This window comes from Macaca mulatta, chromosome 3, assembly GCF_049350105.2.
Source record: "Macaca mulatta isolate MMU2019108-1 chromosome 3, T2T-MMU8v2.0, whole genome shotgun sequence".
Classification (NCBI taxonomy): Eukaryota; Metazoa; Chordata; class Mammalia; order Primates; family Cercopithecidae; genus Macaca; species Macaca mulatta.
The window spans coordinates 18,424,073-18,444,359 of record NC_133408.1 but is presented as its reverse complement, the minus strand read 5'-3'; the positions used below and the strand labels follow the sequence as shown (position 1 = coordinate 18,444,359).

Genomic DNA, 20,287 nt, shown 5'->3' with positions numbered 1-20,287 from the left:
CTGAGATGGGTGGATTGCCTGAGCCCAAGAGCGGAGGTTGCAGTCAGCTGAGCTTTCACCACTGCACTCCAGCCTGTGCGACAGAGCAACACCCTGTCTCAAGGAAAAATACATACACACACAATTTCAAACAGTATTGAGGACCTTATATAACCAACATGTATAGTAGCACATGTCCTATAAAATTCAGTATAATTATTTATAATTATTTATTTATAATGTTCTTGGCTTTTTCAACACTCCTTACTGATTGTAACAAAGTAGGATCTGCTTTATGAAAACTGACTTAATTTTGTACATGTCAGGAGATCTATTTTCAGTTATAAGCATTTTTTGGTACTTTGCTAAGTAGAGTGTCTTCCATTCAACAAATTATTGCTATTGAAACAAGTCATCTTGAGTAAGGCATTCCAGAGCTGTGACAAAAACACTCTGGAAATCTAGTCCAGGTGTTGACAGACCTTTCCTGTAGAGGGCCAGATAGTAAATATTTTAGGCTTTGTAGGCCCATTTGGTCTCTGTTAAAAATACTTAACTCTGCCACTCCCTTGTTAGAAAGCAACTGCAGACAATATGTAATGGTATGAGCATGGCTGTTTTCCAATAACTTACTTACACAGGCAGTGGACCAGATATACATGGGTAATAGGCCTCTACTTATATAAGTGACTTGCCTTAAGTCCCACAGCTGATGTGATTAACAAGGTTGAGAGGAACACAAGTCATTTAGAGCCAATAACCGTGGTCATTAGACAATAAGGCTTTGACAGTAACAATATGTTTATTATAACATCCAGCCAAGAATACAAACACAAAATACCTCTTAATTTAAGGAGAATAAGAAAACATCAGGCGATTCTTAGAGTACTACTACAAATACAGCCTTCACCTACAGTAAAAATTAAGCCAATTTCAATCATTTTGGTCATCATCCCAGTCTTTCTTCCCACTTGGAGGCTTGGGCCCACCAGCTGGTTTTGCCATGATGATCTGCATAAAAAAGAATCACACAAAAGTATGCTTATAAACTCAACCTTTAGAATGAAAAGAATGCTTCTACTAGCATGATTTAAGATTAAGCAGTCTTCTTGATATAATTATGTACTGCGTATAAAACACTATAGCAGTTTGCTAGCTCCCTTGTTAGAAATTCAATTGTAAACTTTCAGCAGCATGAGGTTTACTGCTTTTGTGGATAACTGCAACAAGATCCACACAGATTAGTGAATATTCCAAGACATGCACTTCAATAACTCAAAAAGCTGAAAGTGAAAATATGTGCATGCATCACTAGTATAAGTCGGTCAGTCAGTTTGGCACCTGATTTGCTATTTATATGTGAGATTCATCTTGCCAACCATCTCTGTCCCAATTTCCTTGCAGTTTAGGAGCTTTAGGTCCACCTGCCAGCTTTGCCATTATAATCTATAGTAGTTGATACATAAATATAAACAAAGTTTAACATTGAAATTTTCTAAAACCTGTAAATGAGAACCATTCAAGCATCCAGTTTTCATAAACAAAAATCTAAGCCCTTAGTTCCCAACTTAAAAAAAAGTGCCACAAACCTCACCTTACTTAATCTAAAATAAATGGGTTTTAGTTTTTTTTTTTTTTTTTTTTTTTTGAGACAAGAGGACAGAGTCTTGCTCTGTTGCCCAGGCTAGAGAGTGCAGTGGCGCAATCTCACCTCAATGCAACCTCTGCCTCCTGGGTTCAAGCAATTCTCCTGCCTCAGCCTCCCAAGTAACTGAGATTACAGGTGCCTGCCACCATGCCCGGCTAATTTTTTATTTTTAATACAGATGGGGTTTCACCATGTTGGCCAGGCTGGTCTCAAACTCCTGCATGATCCACCCGCCTTGGCCTCCCAAAGTATTGGGATTACAGGCCTGAGTCACTGTGCTCGGCCAGAAAACATCTTAATTACCATCTGCAAACATAAGCTGTGCACAGTGGCTCAGGCCTGTAATCCTAACACTTTGGGAGGCCAAGGTTTGAGGCCAGGAGTTTGAGACCAGCCTCGGCAACAAAGAGACCTAGTCTACAAAAACTAAAAATATATATATAAAATATATACACATATATATACACATATAAAATCAGCCAACCGTGACAGCACCTGCCTACAGTCCCAGCTATTCAGGATGCTAAGGCAGGAGAATCAATGGAACTCAGGATTTTGAGGTTGTGGTAAGCTTATTATGATTGTGCCACTGTACTCCAACCTGGGTGATAGAGTAAGACCTTATCACAACAACAACAACAACAAAGATACCTAAACCTGAAATTCTCAAAGTAACATGTTACTGATTGAGGGTAATTTCAGAAATTTCAGATTGAATTAAAGGCATTAAGCGTAATTTTAGAACCTAAGTGCACCATGATTTTAAAAAGTAACTAAAAGCCAGGTGTGGTGGCTTACACCTGTAATCCCAGCACTTTGGGCAGCTGAGGTGGGCGGATCACGAGGTCAAGAGATCGACACCATCCTGGCCAACATGGTGAAACCCCATCTCTACTAAAATTACAAAAAAAATTAGGTGGGCGTGGTGGCATGCGCCTGTAGTCCCAGCTACTTGGGAGGCTGAGGCAGGAGAATCGCTTGAACCAGGGAGGCGGAGGTTGCAGTGAGCTGAGATCACGCCACTGCACTCCAGCCTGGCAACAGAGCGAGACTCCATCTCAAAATAATAAATAAAAAATAAATAAATAAAATAACGAAAACAAGTAGTTCACAGATTTTAGTGGGCACCATAATCAGACAGAGTGCTCATTAAAACAGACTGCTAGGCCTCTTCCAGCATTTCTGATATCAGTGGGTCTGTAGTGACATCCGAGAATCTGTATTTCTTCTTTTTTTGAGACGGAGTCTTGCTCTGTTGCCCAGGCTGGAGTGCAGTGGTGCCATCTATGCTTACTGCAAGCTTTGCCTCCCAGGTTCACGCCATTCTCCTGCCTCAGTCTCCCAAGTAGCTGGGACTACAAGCATCTGCCACCACACCCAGCTAATTTTTTGTTTTTTTAGTAGAGATGGGGTTTCACCATGTTAGCCAGGATGGTCTCGATCTCCTGACCTCGTGATCCGACTGCCTCGGCCTCCCAAAGTGCTGGGATTACAGGCGTCAGCCATCGCGCCCGGCCTCCGAGAATCTATATTTATTTATTTTTAGTTTTTTAAAAGATGGAGTATCACTCTGTCAACCAGGCTGGAGTGCCATGATCTGATCATAGCTCATTGCAGCCTTTAACTCCCAGGCTCAAGTGATCCTCCCACCTCAGCCTCCTGCATAACTGGGATTACAGGTGTGAGCCACCATACCTGGCTGAGAATCTGTCATTCTAACAAGTTCTCAGGTGATGTTGATGCTATTTTGGGACCATACTTTGAGAACTAGTGAAATAGACATTCGCACAAAGATTAATCCAGCCCGTACTACATTATCCAATGCTTAAAGCTTGATGTGCAATTCCTTTTCTAGAATATATACTATACAAATTGAGGTTGATTATACTATACACTATATACACAAACTGGTTAGTATAGTTGGATGGGTTCTTTAGATACATACTTTACACCGAGTGCAAAGACTGGGGGAACAGATCAACCAACAACTTCCCCTACCATAAGATAAAGCAGAGTTCCTAGTTTAAAGCCAAAATTCAAAGTGCCTTTGTGACCAAGGGTGGTTGTTATTGTCTTGTTTGGATAATTGACATTCAGTTCCTAACTAACACAGTTGGAATTTTTGCGTACCTTATGCTGCAGTCTACTTAGCTTCTTCCGTCCCTGCTATTTTTGGTTTCCCCTTTTATTCTTAGCCACATTCTAATTTCTAGAAAATATTTCCTTAGATCTCTATTTATTTAAAAACTCAAACATATTCTTCCATTGAAAACCACCTAATAAGCTGATAGAAAAAACCCTGTTAATCTGGTACCCAAACATCTAGTTTCTGCTTATTTCCAGTGACTTGAAACTAAATATCCAGTTCTTTTTGGTCATCTCTTCCTATCATAGTTCCTCTAATAAATCTGTTACAATTAAAACCAACTGGTCCTTACTGTACTTAAAAGTTGAATTGTCTTTCCACTGATTTCTACTTAGGACTTACTCCAACTTTAATATGACATGACTTTTACCTAATGGATTTATACTGTCCCTCTAGCAAATTAAAATTTTCTATTAAGTACTTATAAATAGTCATTGCTTATTAATTACTTCTGGAATTTTGTGGGGGAAATGTATTAAGTTTGCCAGAAAATGCCTTTTGGAAAAATAATTATGATTTCGGGTTTACTTCTATATATGGAACAGTTTACCACAGTTCAAAAAAAAAAAAGTAGAAATATGATTTTTAAACACCTTTAACATCTTTTAGTACCTCAAGCTATAATTTGTCATAGCAGAAAAAATTTTCAATGCCCAGTCCTCTTATCTGCAGACAGCTAGAGACTCCATTTTCCTTCAAGCTGGTGGTCTGCAATGTCTGCTCGAGGGCTTTATGGTCCTTCCAAATTCCATGTTAGTACTATACATTAAATTTACTCTCTAAATTATTTGTACAAAGGGGTTCTAAGGCTAAAAAGTTTGAAAGTTATATTTAAATTACATTTATTCCACTGATTCCAACTTAAAATGGCAAAGGATTCTTTCAGTGGAAAGATGTCCATTTTAAATTAGTTGTAATATATTCAATACAATTTATAATAGAAGAAAAAAAATCGGAGGGGGGCACATAGTGTCTCTAATATGTGAGGAGTGAGGACTAAGAATCCTTTGAATTAGAACTATGCTATGTTCTAGTTCTAGGAAAATATACTATTAAATCATATGCAAATGAGTATTTTTAAAGATCAAAATTTCACTTTGCTCACCTGATCCACTCTAAGTACAGTGACTGCAGCATTAGTAGCGAGTTTGATAGCCCAATATTTTCCCAGGTAAGTATCTAGAATACCAGCTTCCAACATGTCCTTTACAGCAGGGACTTCAGCCTGTCAAAACACAATTTTCATCCTTTCATTTAAAATCCTCTTATGTGAAAATGTTTACACCTAACAAAAAGCCCCACATAGCTCCTTAAATAGTAATGGAAAGTAACCAAGCACAGTACTACCTTACAGAGTCATCCTTTAGTATGTGAGGATTGGTTCCAGGACCCCCAAGGATGCCAAAATCCATGGATGCTCAAATCCATTATATAAAATGGCATGGTGTTTGGATATCTATGCGCATCCTCGTATATACTTTAAATCGTCTCCAGATTAAATTATATAACAGTGTAAATAGTTGTTATACTGTATTTTTAAATGTCTTTAGTTTTTCCAAATATTTCAATCTGTGGTTGGTTGGATCAGTGGCTACAGAACTGGGCTGATTACACACTACAGAACAGAAGGCTATCAATAAAACAAGGAAAATGAAACATTCCTCCATCAGACAAACTATGTAAAAACTAAGAAAATAATCTGCTCCCAAATCAGAACACTGTTTCTCATTGATACTTCTTTTAAACTCACACTATTTTTAGGTTGTGCATTCCCCAAATAAAGCAATTTAAGTTCAGTGTTTTTTCAAATACCTCAATATCTAATCCAACATTTTTATTTCCTTCTTGATGTACTGCATAAAGTTTAGAGATTACTTCATTGGCCTTAACTCCAGAGTTTTCTGCCAGTGCACGGGGAATAGCTTCAAATGCCTCAGCAAACTTCTTAATAGCGTACTGTTCAAGTCCAGGACATGTCTACAAGAAAAATGTGTTAATTATTGCCTTTTATTCAAGCAATGGAAAGAAAGTCAATTTATACAGAAAAAGCTGTACCTCTCCGTATGATGTGATCTGTTTGGCTAATTCAATTTCTGTTGCTCCACCTCCAGGTACAAGACGTTTATCCTGTACGTAGTCCCCCCGCCAAAAAAAAAAAAAAAAAAACACACAAAAATTCACTAAAAAGCAGTTCGCAGTTTTCTCATCTTTTCACATTCCAGTAACCCCACCAAACAAGAGTTTTTATCAGTCATTGTTACTCAAATACATATTACAAATTTGGTAAAAGTGAGTGGGTGGGGCAGATTTTCTTAGTGCACAGTGTCTGGTGTATGAAAAGGACCAAAGTGAAGAATGGGAATAGCACCGTATCATTTTTGCATATCCACAGATATAGCACTAAGAACTGCTTTAGCAACTCAAAGTACATTACAATGGAAAACTACCATAAACAATGTTTTTAAAAGCTCTGCGTTGCTGTTAACTCCTCTGTAAAATCCTTTTTGGAAACTATCATATTCAATAGCAGTGGACACTTAGGTAAAAACAAAAACAGGTGCTTCATTGCATATAAACCACTCATTCTGAAGTACTCGTGATGTGCATGAGTCTGCCAACTGTACTTTTAAGAACATACAAAGTACTCAGACCTTACAAACTACTAAGATTATTGCTAATACTGACCCTTGTAAGAACTTTGAAAGTATTAACACCATCGTCTACTGCCCTTTCTATGTCATCCATCAGATTGTCTGTAGAGCCTCGAAGTACTATGGTAGAAATGGCGCCATCTTCCTTTTCTATCAAAAAATTAAATATATTTGGTGATTAAATACAAGAAGCTAAAGCCCTGCACTTAAACATATTTTACCATTCCTACATACCATGCTTAAAAACCACCACCTGAGTATCTCCAACTTCTGAGAGGCAAACACTGTCACAATGTCCCATTTCTTCAAGGACAGGAGGTGTCTGTAAGAAAGTGACTGTTGTAATAAAAATTCCATCATGTTCAACTATCTTTTAGTGTTTTCCAAAATACATACCAATCTAGGAAGAGCCGTAGCACCAACTGTTTTACACAGTCTTCGGAGATCCCATTTTGAGTTTAGCCTTTAAAAAACACAAAGACCTTAATAAAAGTTTTAATCCATTTGATTTTAATTTCAGATAGCATATAAACTTCAAATTAAAGAGGAACCTGTATACCAGCCCCCACGTCACATTCTTTTTTTTTTTTTTTTTTTTTGAGACGGAGTCTCGCTCTGTCGCCCGGGCTGGAGTGCAGTGGCCGGATCTCGGCTCACTGCAAGCTCCGCCTCCCGGGTTCACGCCATTCTCCTGCCTCAGCCTCCCGTGTAGCTGGGACTACAGGCGCCCGCCACCTCGCCCGGCTAGTTTTTTGTATTTTTTAGTAGAGACGGGGTTTCACCGTGTTAGCCAGGATGGTCTCGATCTCCTGACCTCGTGATCCGCCCGTCTCGGCCTCCCAAAGTGCTGGGATTATAGGCTTGAGCCACCGCGCCCAGCCACGTCACATTCTTTTGACAGTGGATTTTAACTCAGAACACGTCTGGATTGCAATGAACACTGAGGCCAGGAAGCTGCTGACTCTGAGTGAGTCCAGCTGGCCAATAGTACCACATCTTAAGTCTGTGTTGTATGGCATTGTTCTAGAATTGCGAGAATGGAAATCACTTTAGGATGCCAGTGGTTTATAGTTCTAAAACACCAGGGAAACCCTTACAAAACTCAACAGCATATAGAAAATTTTTGCTTTACTTTGTGCAATCAATGTTCTGTGAACAGGAGTGATTTATTTTGCACATTTTATTAGGTACTAGGGATGGTGGTAGGTAGAAATGGGTAAGTTGTCTAGTGTGCACCATAAATGTGTTCATGGATTAAAAGGGATCTTCCTGACTCCACACTCTGATGGGCAGTGCACCAAGCTTGTGTCTAGTCTCTTGGACAAGTTGTTCCTTTTGCCTGGAATGCTTTTCCCTCTTCAGATATCTGGTAATTGGTTCTTCAAGCTCTCAGCTTCAATTTATGTTTTCTCAGAGGTGTTTCCTGACCCCTCCCCAAACTAAGTCCTTCTGCTATTTGACCTAATACCTATACTTTTCCTTTATTAATAGTCGTCGTGGTCTATTTTGTTTAGTGTTTTCACCACCGAAAAAAACATTTACGACATAGGTAAAAAGAATTTGGCTTTCTCTTACCTCACTAACATGATGTTATATTTGTTTGCATAATGAAGAGCCATGTCTGCCACTTTGCCACCTGTTACTACGACATTTGCACCAGTATCAGCAATAGCTTTGACTTGTGCATCCATGAGATTTTCTTCTCCCTTACTAAAATTCATCAATTCTTCAGCAGTCTTTATCAACACTGTTCCCTGGCAAAACAAGTAAACATTCCCTTTAAAATCATTTCACTACACTGGTGTTCAAAGTTGTAAGATAACAGTTTACTGAATAAATAATTTTAAGGTTTGGCTAAAAAAAAAAAAAAAAAGAAGATAAATGTGCATATATTACGAAGCAGCAGAATACTAAATGCTTCTAGAACCTTCTAGATGCATCTGCTTTTGATAAGTACTTAGGTGGAAAAGTACTTCTAGTTATTTATTTTTGAGACACAGTCTTACTCTGTCGCCATACTGGTGTGCAGTGGCAGGATCTCGGCTCACCACAACCTTTGACTCCCTGGTTCAAGCGATTCTCCTGCCTCAGCCTCACGAGTAGCTGGGCTTACAGGCAAGCACCACCATGCCTAGCTAATTTTTGTATTTTTAGTAGAGACAGGGTTTCACCATGTTGGCCAGGATGGTCTCAATCTCCTGACCTCGTGATTTGCCTGCCTTGGCCTGTGCTGGGATTATAGGCGTGAGCCACTGTGCCCAGCTGAGAAGCACTTTTATTTTAAATATGTCAGGTAGGTGTCCTGGTGTTTGTCTTTTGACAAAGGTTAACTAGTATTAGCAAAACAACATTGTGGTTCTCAAACTTTTTCTAAAATGTGGACTTGGCGAGGCCGAGGTAGGTGGCTCATTTGCGGTCAGGAGTTGGAGACCAGTCTGGCCAACATGGTGAAACTGTCTCTACTGAAAGTACAGAAATTAGCCAGAGATCACTTGAACCCAGGAGGCAGAGGTTGCAGTGAGCCAAGATCGTACCAATGCACTCCAGCCTGGGTGACAAAGCAAGACTCTGTCTCAAAAAAAAAAAAAAAAATAAAATAAAATAAAATAAAATGTGGACCAAAAGACCACACCCAGCTCATGCTACAAAATTTAAAAACTGTCAACAACTTAGATTTCAAAAATTCTAGAGATGAAGTCAGTCACTATTGACTGTAAACACAAACTTCAAACTTTCTAACATGTATTTTTAGAAACATCCCTACCATTTTCAAATTACATTAGCTTATCTTGTTTCAGGATGCTACAGAATGTCAACTTTATTTTTGTGAAGAGCACACAAAGTACTCGCATTCTCATATTCTTTCACTTGCTGAATTTATAAGCTGTACCAGAAGGGCTGTGTGTCAGATTATAAATAATATGGCCACCATCTTTATATTTCAAGTTTAATGTTCAGTAGTTGAATTAGATATTCAAAGAACATAAATCTGGCATAAAAAAATAGGTAAGATCCTGCAAGGTTCAGTTTTTTAAAAAGTACTTACTGGTTTAAGAGCTAACTCAAACAATCTGGAAGTGCAACCCCAATTATTACTTTTAAGGTTTGAAGTCTACATACCTTAGTTTCTGTTATCGTGCCATCAAAAGGACAAGAGTACACTGCTATTTTTGCATCTTTGACAGATGTTACATCACCTTCGGTTTCCTTCTTAAAAACCATGCCATGCAATACTGAAGAGGAACTGATACCAGAGCCCTAAGGAATTGAATACCAAAACCATCAGTGATCTCATGAAAATAACATTACGGTCAAACTGTTGATTCTCCATATACCAAAAATCTCCCTTTCTAAAATAAAGTCATAAACCAAGACAGTGACTCCTGGGATAAGGGGTGGGGTGGTGGACATAAAGCACGCCCTTCTGCTCTAGTCAGAAATCACTGAGGGAATGAGCTACTGTTAGGAGAGGTCCTTCAGCGTACTGGGAAGAACCAAAGGCAGAGAACTGCTCTTAGCCATTCAGTTACCTAGTACTTGGTGCCAATATACTAGCCACAGCTGTCAGTACTGCGAATACAACACAGAACAAGGCAAAGATTCTGTCCTCACAAGGTTACAATTTAATGGGGAAAGCTGGCAGTACGTGGAGGGAGACAGCAAACAGAACACACGAGGATCTTCAGGGAAAGCACATGTACTTATGTTAAGCTAAATTCACATTAACAATCAGAATGCCAAATGTGCAAAACCAAAACCACTCCACTGATAGGTTTTACTCGATCAAGCACATTTTATAAAAAATAAACTTTAATATTTCAATACTAACATTAAAGTGTGAATTCTATCATTGAAGAGGGATAGGGCAATTTCCACCCCACTCAAAATGGTCTTCTAAGCTTATTATAATTCAGAGTATTATGAAGAACACAAAAAAATTAGTATTTTGGGCTGGGCATGGTGGCTCACACCCGTAATCTCAGCACTTTGGGAGGCCAAGGTGGGCGGATCATGAGGTCAGGAGTTTGAGACCAGCCAGGCCAACACGGCGAAAACTCTGCCTCTACTAAAAAACACAAAAATTAGCTGGGCTTGGTGACGCACACCTATAATCCCAGCTACTCGGGAAGTTGAGGCAGGAGAATCGCTTGAAACTGGGAGGCGGAGGTTGCAGTGAGCCAAGGTCACGGCACTGCACTCCAACCTGGGCGACAGAGCCAGACTATCTCAAAAAAAAAAAAAAAAAAAAAAAAAAAAAAAAAAAAAAATTTAGCATTTTGTTTATACATTGTTCTTAAACCCACAAGACATCACAGAAAATGACTTTATAAGGAGATAGTATGTCAATATCCTTTTAAACTTAAATAGGTAGTAGTATTATTACAACTTAGCAGTATTAAAATGTTATAAAATAATGCCTCGAAGGCCAGGCACAGTGCCTGACGCCTGTTAATCCCAGCACTTTGGGAGGCCGAGGCGGGCGGATCACCTGAGGTTGGGAGTTCGAGACCAGCCTCGCCAACATGGAGAAACCCCGTCTCTACTAAAAACACAAAATTAGCCGGTGTGGTGGCGCATGCCTGTAATCCCAGCTACTCGGGAGGCTGAGACTGGAGAATCGCTTGAACCAAGAGGCAGAGGTTGTGGTGAGCTGAGATCGCGCCATTACACTCCAGCCTGGGCAACAAGAGCAAGACTCCATCTCAAAAAATAAAATAAATAAATAAAAAATAATAATGCCTTGAAAAAAGTCCTAAGTGTCCAAAATCATGAAGTAACATTTAGGTTTTGATGAACACAATTTTTTTTTTTGCACAAAAAACAAAAACAACAAAAAAACTGATCTAGATATGTAGCATTAATGCATTTTCTACTTACCAGAATTTTACAGACTCTGATGTTATCAACATTGAAATGGCCGGAATCAGGAAAAATAGATACTGTTAAGAAATGAGACATATCAAAAGATTATTTTGGGACAACAGAGAAAATACCTAGTCATGTTAAAGACATTTTTATTTTGGATCTTTTCATTTACTGATATTTACTTACCGCATGCCTGAGCAATAAGCTTGGCCAGAAATACTTCATTACCATATTGTTTACTCATTATGGAGGTACGAAGTAGAGATGAGACTTCATCAACATCTCGAAGGTTTTTTGCAGAACAACATACCAAATTAGGAAGAATCTCATGAGCTTTTCTGCAGGCTATTTCATAACCTTCTATGACCTGAAATATAAACAACAACATTTCCTATTCTGACATGACTTAAAGTAGCTTACTTAGGTAACCGAATGCATATGGATGTTTATTTTTGATATAAAATGACAAAGAATATACTTTGGAATAATACATATAGTAGACTCTACTAGTTATGAATGGAGGCTTAGATGACAGCCCAAATTTGAATCTTAACTCTACCTAACTCACTAGCTATGAGATCTTGGGCAAGATTTTTCTAATTTTAATCTCTTTCTCATCTAAAATAAAGTGGGGAAAAAAAAAGAAAAAATAGATAAAATGAGATTATAAGGCCTCAAAAATAGGGTTTTTGTGAGACTAAAATGATACTGCATGTGAAGCATATGTACTGTAACGGCTGCTGGTACAGAGAAACTGCTCAGTACATGTTAGCTACTACTATAATAATGATTTTAGTTTATGTTTTAAGCAGGTGTACATGTAAGCAAAAATTAAGTAGGAGTAAATTATAAATGAACACTTGCCTCTGAAACTGACAGGCCAATCCTCAGAAGTTCTTCAGCTAATTCCAGCAGAGCTCCAGCAAATACCAGAACAAAGTTTGTGCCATCTCCAACTTCTTGCTCTTGCATATGAGAAGCCATTACAATCATTTTTGCAGCAGGATGCTGTACCTAGTAGGAAAGGTAATATCAAGTTAAACATCTGATTCTTAAAGCAACATAAAATTGTTCATTTCCCTTTCTTAGACTCCAATTTTCCTGTAGATTAGGTAACTCCATTTGATCACACCGCTATACGCTACTTATAGTGTGGTCACAAGAAAAAATCCAAGTCCCTTTATGCCGATCAGCACAAATGTATCACTATAAATAAGAATTTCAAAGTGCATCCTCTTTTGATGGCCTGTACATACAGTGCCACACATATGGTTCAGCATATCATTATATCTCACTAAATTAAAAAACAAAGTAATTACAACCACCAAACCTAAATATTTTTTTAAAATCCTTCAGGATAACTAAAATAGATACCACTTAACTTGGTCATGAGTCTCAGTATCTATTTTACCATATATTCTTGTTCTAAGGGCTATCATTTGTGATTTAAAGAAAAGGGGGAGTATAAAAGTTTTCTTAAAATGTAACATAATTTTACGTGGATTTTATTCTTAAGATTTAATTTTAGATATCTTTACAGAAACAAGCCAAGGAGTAAGAACTGAAAGCAGGGAGTAAACTATAAAAGTCAGCCCTGTGATTTTATTATTTTGACAGTATCACCACTATACTTTAATAACTCCTGATGTTAACTCCTGAGATCATCAGTGTGCAACATTAACATTCACAATGACAAATCCTTGTACAAGTGTTTTGTGGAGTTAAAATTTAACTTTAAACTTAAAAAAAATTATATATATATGTATATATATTTTTAAGTTGGAGTCTTGCTCTGTTGCCCAGACTGGAGTGCAGTGGCGTGATCTTGGCTCACTGCAACCTCGGCCTCCCAGGTTCAAGCGATTCTTCAGCCCCAGCCTCCTGAGTAGCTGGAATTACAGGTGTGCACCACCACGCCCGGCTAATTTTTTTTTCTGTATTTTTAGTAGAGATGGGGTTTCACTATGTTGTCCAGGCTAGTCTAGAACCCCTGACCTCAGGTGATCCGCCTGCCTCGACCTCCCAAAGTGGTGGGATCACAGGCGTGAGCTACCGCGTCCAGCCAAAAATATTTTAAGAGGTTAGAGAAATGCTGATTCTTCTATAGTTTCATTTAAAACAAAAGATTAAGTTCTAGCGCTTTCAAGGGCTAAGCTGCAGGAAAATTCCCTGAGGCTGAATATGTTATCTTTTAATTACAAGGCGGGAATGAGGAATGGCTCTCTCTGCCTGTTCAGGTGACAGATCTTCCTTACAACCCTGCTGGCAGGCAGTATCTATTTTATAGACTCTAATAGCAAAACTGGAGCTGAACAAAGTAGATTGCCATAAACTGACTGTTTTTATTTTCATAAAATCAAGTGGTTGGATCTTTTTAAAAACCACTGTTTTATGTATACGTTTTTGCATTGTGGAATAATTCACTTCAGAGTCACTCTATCGAATGAAGATAATGGTAATCAATTTCATATCCCAATTAGCAATGTATCACAACCAATCCCTCCACAAATTAATAACTTAAGAAATTTTTAAGATTTCAGTCGTTACAATGTTCAATCTAAAGAGGACTCTCTATAATTAGAACAACCTGTATAATAAATTTTCAAGTTGGAAAAACAGTCCCTTATCCAATCTGAAATAAGAGATTTCTTCTAGTTAAAGTCTACTTAATTTTGATGTCACCAAAATATTTCTTGACTTTTAAAGAAACAACTTACTTCTAGTTCTCTTAAAATAGTCGCTGCATCATTTGTCACAAACAACTTCTCCAAGTGGTTGATAACCATTTTGTTCATTCCTCAAAAGTAACAGTTAAAAAAAGAAAAAGAAAGCCATTATTAATCAAATCCTTACCCAAATACCCACGAAAATCTAGTAAAAAAATATAAATTTGTGTATTTAAAAAATAGCTTTGTAAGAAAACACATACTATCTATTCTTCAAGTTTATCTTATAGCCCCATGGGCATTCTCTGACCGCAGACCCATATTCTTTCTTTCCTTTTTAATGTCCTACAATATTTACTACGTAACATGCCAAATCTCACATTTTTGCCAATTTCTGTCTTCTCTTGCAACATGATTGTCATGCAACAAGTGCTCAACAGATATTAATATGTAAAAAGGCCAAAATAACCTATTTAGTATATTTAGTTGTATGTTTATTCCATGAAACTGTATCAATTATATTTAATTGGCGGTAGAAGGCAAGAAGAAGGAGGGAATTTTCTTCCTTAAACTACGTCACTTTTATATTCAGTGTTTGTCACAATGAACATTAGGTACTATCTTACTAGTCAAAGTGTTATAATTTTTCTACCCTCTCAACAGGATAAAAAGTAATATATTGATCCCTATTTTTCTAGAGATCTGAGTTGACTGAAAATTAGAAATAACTAAAAACTTGAACTATTAATTAAGCTATCAAATTAACTTCCAAAGCCATACTATAACATCCTCAGAACAAGTTTGAAAGAAGAGGTAGTACACAAAATTCTACTACTGTATCTTTACAAATATTAATTTAGAAATTACCATTTGGTCCATATGCTGTACGAGTGGTTTGGGCAAGCTCCTTGCAAGCTTGTATATTTCTATACACAGCCTCTTCTAATCCTGAAAAGTGCTGTTAAAACAAACAAACAAAAAACCCCGCTAATTAGACAGGACAGTGAAACAAGAATTTTCAAACAGAAGATATCTTCGCTTATATCTTGCTTCTAATAAAGAGGGAGCATAGCTGAGGTATTCGGCACAAGAGGGCTGGTTACAAATCTTAGCTTTCTGGCTTTTTAATTTGGGCAATTTTCTTAATATTTCTTCATTATAAAATGCGGTAATTATAATAGTACCTACCTCATAGGATTGTTGAGACAATCAAACAAGATTTATGTAAAACATAGCATTTGATATTCATAAATGATGCATACATTTCCTCTCTAGCTGAATGAATAGAAGTATAACATTTTGGGGGACTGCAGGTACCTACTTACACATCAAATCGTAAGACTTATAATTTTTTTATTAAAAATAGTGAAAAGTACAGGGAACCATGCTAAGGCTAATTAGAGAATGGGAATGAGGTACTTCAAGTCGAATACCTTTCCAGAGTTTATCGGTATTTTCTAATGTTGAAATGTGGAATATTTTTCTCATTGTGTTAGAATCTGGGCTTTTGTAAAGCCAGAAGTTCTTTAAGTATGTGCCACTGAAGTGTTTAGGGACTGAAGTACCCAGACTGTTGAATACTTTTTTTGAATTGCAACATTATCCCAATGTATACGTATTGAAAAAGTGAACTGTTCACAGTACTAAAAACTCTCACAAATTCCACACTAGATTTTTTAGAGTTGAGGTTTACTTGGGTCCTCAGATATATTTCACTAATCTACAGTGCATGAGAACATTTCTTTAGAGCTGTGCTGCCCAATACAGTAGCCACTAGCTACACGGGGCTAGTGAAAGCAATTAAAATAAATTTTCAAGTAATTAAAATTTAAAAATTCAGTTCCTCAATTGCAGGAGCCACACACAGTTCAAATGCCCAGTAGCTACATGTGGCTTGTGAATATCACATTGGACAGGCTGATACAGCATATGTCCAACACTGCAAAAAGTTCTATTACACAGTACTGCTTTACAATACAAGCCATGATTTTGTGATCCAAAACCAAGGTTAATAGCTGTTACATTTTTTTGAGAGAGAGAGTCTCTATCGCTCAGGCTGGAGTGCGGTGGCACGATCTCAGCTCACTGCAACCTGGGCCTCCCAGTTCAAGCAATTCTGGAGGCTCAGCCTCCTGAGAAGCTGGGACTAGAGGCGCGCGCCACCACACGAGGCTAAGTTTTTTTGTATTTTACCCCTGCCAATAGCCACTACTCTAAAAGCATCTTCAGCAATAAGAACTGTATTCCAGCAATAACACTTAAGTCTGAACTCCTGGCTTCCACTCTTCCTTCTTCCCCTCACTCCCCATTCTGTGAGAAACTACCATCTGATCAGATCCCATCATTCCCATACTTAAGACCTTCAAGGCCGGGCGCGGTGGCTCACGCCTGTAATCCCAGCACTTTGGGAGGCCTAGGCGAGCGGATCACCAGGTCAGGAGTTTGAGACCAGGCTGGCCAACATAGTGAACCCTTGTCTCTACTAAAAATACACAAAAAATTAGCCGGGCGTGCGCCTGTAATCCCAGCTACTCTGGAGGCTGAGGCAGGAGAATCGCGTGAACCTGGCAGGCGGAGGGTGGAGAGAGCGCCACTGCATCCCAGCCTGGGCGACAGAACGCAACCTCGTCTCAAAAAAAAAAAAAAAAAAAAAAAAAAAAAAAAAAAAAAACACCACAAACAACAAAAAAAACCCTTCAACAGTTTCCCATCCCGCTTAGGATAAAATGCAAATCCCTCTTCAGGGAAACAAGGCCCTACATATCCTGGCCCGTGTATCCTTGTATAGCTCCTCCTCTAAATTTACCATTTTCTTTGGTAAGCTTCAGCCCTATAACCTGTTTTCTGGTTTTTTTGAAGAAGAAGAAAAAAAACAGGTTCAAATCATTCCTTCCTCAGGGTCTTTGTACTAGTTAAGTACACCTAAATAAGAGGTGGGGGGAAACAGCCCAGGTTCAGGGGCTTCTCTCACTAAGCACAGAGCTAAGAGTTCTTCCCTAAATATCTAAGTGTTCTGTCTATTCCTGATCCTTCTTTTAGAGACATTTTAACCTCCTGTCATCCTCTACTATAGTACGGTTTCTTTCATCATTATTTGGAATTCTCCTTTTAATCATTATATCTGCCTTAGAAGCACATAAACTCTACGAGAAGTGGGACTTGTGTTTTTCACTGCAGTTCCTTCAGTACCTATTTATTGAATGAAATAGTTCAGTGTTCTGTAAAAATCTACTAGCATTGGAAATACAAATAATGTTTTGTGATACAAGAGTTTTCCAAAACTGTATTAGTGAAAAAAACCCAAATTGGAAGCTACTATCTCAGCCTGATTTTTTAAGGAAATCAGCCCATATTATTTTCAAAAGATGATGCCACCAACATTTACATTAAACCCTGACATTTACTTACTATAATGACATTATTTGAAGAGTGCATTCTACAAACATGAACCTAGTTGTATTAAACTGTTAATGCTCCCTGTACCTCGCATAACCTTAAATTCGACCACACTGATCTATTTCTTGAATTAACAAAATCTGGAGGACATACAGAGGAACGCAATTTGAATAGCACAAGAGACAAATTTATCAACAGTGCAGTAAGATATTTTTTAAAACTATGCTACTGAAATAACGTTCAAGACACGGCCATTAAACAAAACAGTGTCATCTGCACCACTGTATCACTTATCCTGCAGATTACAGGGTCAGAACTCAAAGACACCACCCTCTTGGTCCAATCTCCGTAATTTAAAGATCAAGAAAACAAAACCCAAGAGAGTTAGGTTTTAGACTAATAAGCCAGCTAACATAAGTTGGGACTGGAACTCATCTGGCTACAACGCATGGCTTCTGTCAACCAAGCTGAAAGCCCTGTTTCTCACTGGGAAAGAAGCAACCATGACCCGGCCCTTTTTCCCACACTCTCTTCTCTGGATCGCCTAGTTCTCCTTCTTCCCCATCCTATAACTCGCGAGCTATGTGTCAATCGGCGTCGCAGTTCCCAAGACAATTTCATCTACGTTATTCAATTTCACCCTCACAACCCCTTTTAAGCCTTAGCCCCATTTATGGATGGAGGCAAAACGCACGCGCGGCTTCACGTCCGTCCACCTTCAAGGTGTACAATGTCGATCGTGCCGCCCACCCCTCAGCCTTCTCCCGGTCGCGGAAGAAGAGAAGACACCTGGAAGGCCGAGTCCTTCCAAGATCACCTCCCTTTCTGGAATCTTCTCTCCCCTGGCCGCTGTGCCAGGGCAGCACGCTCAGCCCGTTAGTAGGCCCTCCTACTTCGCCGCGGCCGCCGCAGCCCTATGCTGACTCTCCCACCTCATTCCTTTCCTTCAGCCCTTACTTTCGCTCCCTCCTTGAGCATCTGGGCAAAGCCCGGAGCCTTGGGAACGTGAAGCGCCATGGCCAGGCTGCAGGAAGCCGTTCACGCGACCACTCGGAAGAAAGCGGAGGAAGCAAGGAGCACGCACAGCCTTCTGGGAAAGCAGCTTGCGGCCGTGTCTCGTTCTTCCTCGCTCTCCAGTTAGCCCGCCCTTTCCCCGCCGCGAGGTGAAGCATCGCGAGAAGAGCAACTTCTGTGACCAGAACCAAGCTGACGATCCCCGATCGGGTCGATCGATAGGGCGGGCCCAGGGAGCGCCTCGGGTTTCCGGCTCACGCACGCGCAGACTGCCCAAGCCGTGGGAGCTTGTTCCAGTCTGTGCTCCCTGATCGGACTCAGTAGTCGCGGTGTTAGATTTTTGCGGCTTTTGATGTGGAAGGCACACATCCTTAGCTTAATTTCCACGTAATATTCCAGACCCAGCCACCAACATCAGGGCAGGTGTGTGTGTGTGGTTTTTTTTCCCCGAGGCAGAGCATCTGCCCCATCCGCCAAAATTGCCTTTGGGCGTGCGCTGTGTGTTGGGCACCATAGGAAGCGCTGGGAATGCGCATAATTAAAGTCGTCACCACGGGTAGCGTAGCACACATCAAATGCTCACGTGTGCCAGGTTCTGTGTGATCTGCTTTACATGCGCCAGGTTCTGTATGATCCGCTTTCCATGGAGTATCTCTGTTAATGGTCAATCTTAAAAATTAATGAATTGTCGATTAAAATAACATTTAGTTTTCCTTCTACAAAATGGAGACAATACCATTTGATTTTTAATGGTATTGTTTCCATTTTATGGAAGGGAAACTGAAGTTCACAAAGGGTAAATAATTTTCCCAAGATCACAGAGCTAGTAAATATTACAGCTAGAATTCCTACCCAGGTCAGACTGATTGCAAAATGTATACATTTTATATAAATATATCTGATTTATATATAAATTTATAGATAAATATAAATCCCTTCGGCTTGGTGGCATGCACCTGTAGTCTCAGCTGCTCAGGAGGCTAAGGTTGGAGGATCTGCTTGAGCCTGGGAGGTTGAGGCTGCAGTGAACTGAGATCATGCCACTGCACTCCAGCCTGGGCAACAGAGTGAGGTCCTGTCTCAAAAAAAAAAAAATCTTTTTTTGCAAAAATGTAAATGCCAGTGATATGGTTTGGATTTGTGTCCCTGCCCAAATATGATGTGGAATTATAATCCCCAGTGTTGGAGGTGTGGCCTGGTGGGAGGTGATTTGATCAAGGGGGCGAACGTCCCCATTGCTGTTCTTGTGATAGTGAGTGAGTTCTCATGAGACCTAGTTGTTTAAAAGTGTGTGGCACCTCCCCACTCTGTCTCTTCCTCCTCCTCCAGCCTTGTAGGACTTTCCGGCTTCCCCTTCACCTTCCACCTTGATTGTAAGCTTCCCGAGGCTTCCCCAGCCATGCTTCCTGTATCGCCTGTGGAACTGTGAGCCAATTAAACCTGTTTTCTTTATAAATTACCCACTCTCAAGTAGTTCTTTATAGCGATTAGAGAACGGACTAATACAGCCACCTTTTTCCTTCTTGGAAAATAGGGATAGTTTTAATAAAATCATACATATTATTGTGTGATAAGGTTATTGTTATTTTTTAAATAATGTTTACAAATTTACCAGTTTTAATTTCTCATACAGCAAATATCGATACCTATAACCCACATAAACCAAAGGCCTTTGGGGAAGTCAATACTTTTTTTAAGAGTCTAAAGGTGTTCTGAGACTGGTACGTTAGAGAACTACTACAATGATCAGGCCCGAACAACAGAACGATCCAAGATTTTTCCCTCGATTAGCTAAGAAATAAATAAAAGCACATTCCTCTGACTCAGAGATAATGTTGCTTATAAAAATAGCTAACACAAAATAAAACTGAAAGGAGCTAAAATGACACCTGATTTTTTTTTTTTTTTTTTGAGACGGAGT

At 39.2% G+C, this 20,287-nt stretch overlaps 1 protein-coding gene across 2 annotated transcripts; it reads right to left on the bottom strand.

The window, feature by feature from the left end:
* Positions 1–762: 762 nt before the first annotated feature.
* On the bottom strand, positions 763–18,444 carry CCT8 (chaperonin containing TCP1 subunit 8). Of its 2 annotated transcripts, none has more exons than XM_015133050.3 (15): positions 18,285–18,444; positions 14,824–14,914; positions 14,008–14,087; positions 12,155–12,304; positions 11,477–11,657; positions 11,303–11,364; positions 9,545–9,682; positions 8,000–8,178; positions 6,821–6,887; positions 6,659–6,746; positions 6,459–6,574; positions 5,829–5,900; positions 5,586–5,750; positions 4,879–4,998; positions 763–990 (listed from the first exon to the last, which is right to left on the bottom strand). In XM_015133050.3, exons 3-15 carry the CDS (start codon positions 14,083–14,085, stop codon positions 913–915), a joined length of 1,494 nt encoding a protein of 497 aa, XP_014988536.1. In that variant the 5' UTR covers positions 14,086–14,087; positions 14,824–14,914; positions 18,285–18,444; the 3' UTR covers positions 763–912.
* Positions 18,445–20,287: the final 1,843 nt, after the last annotated feature.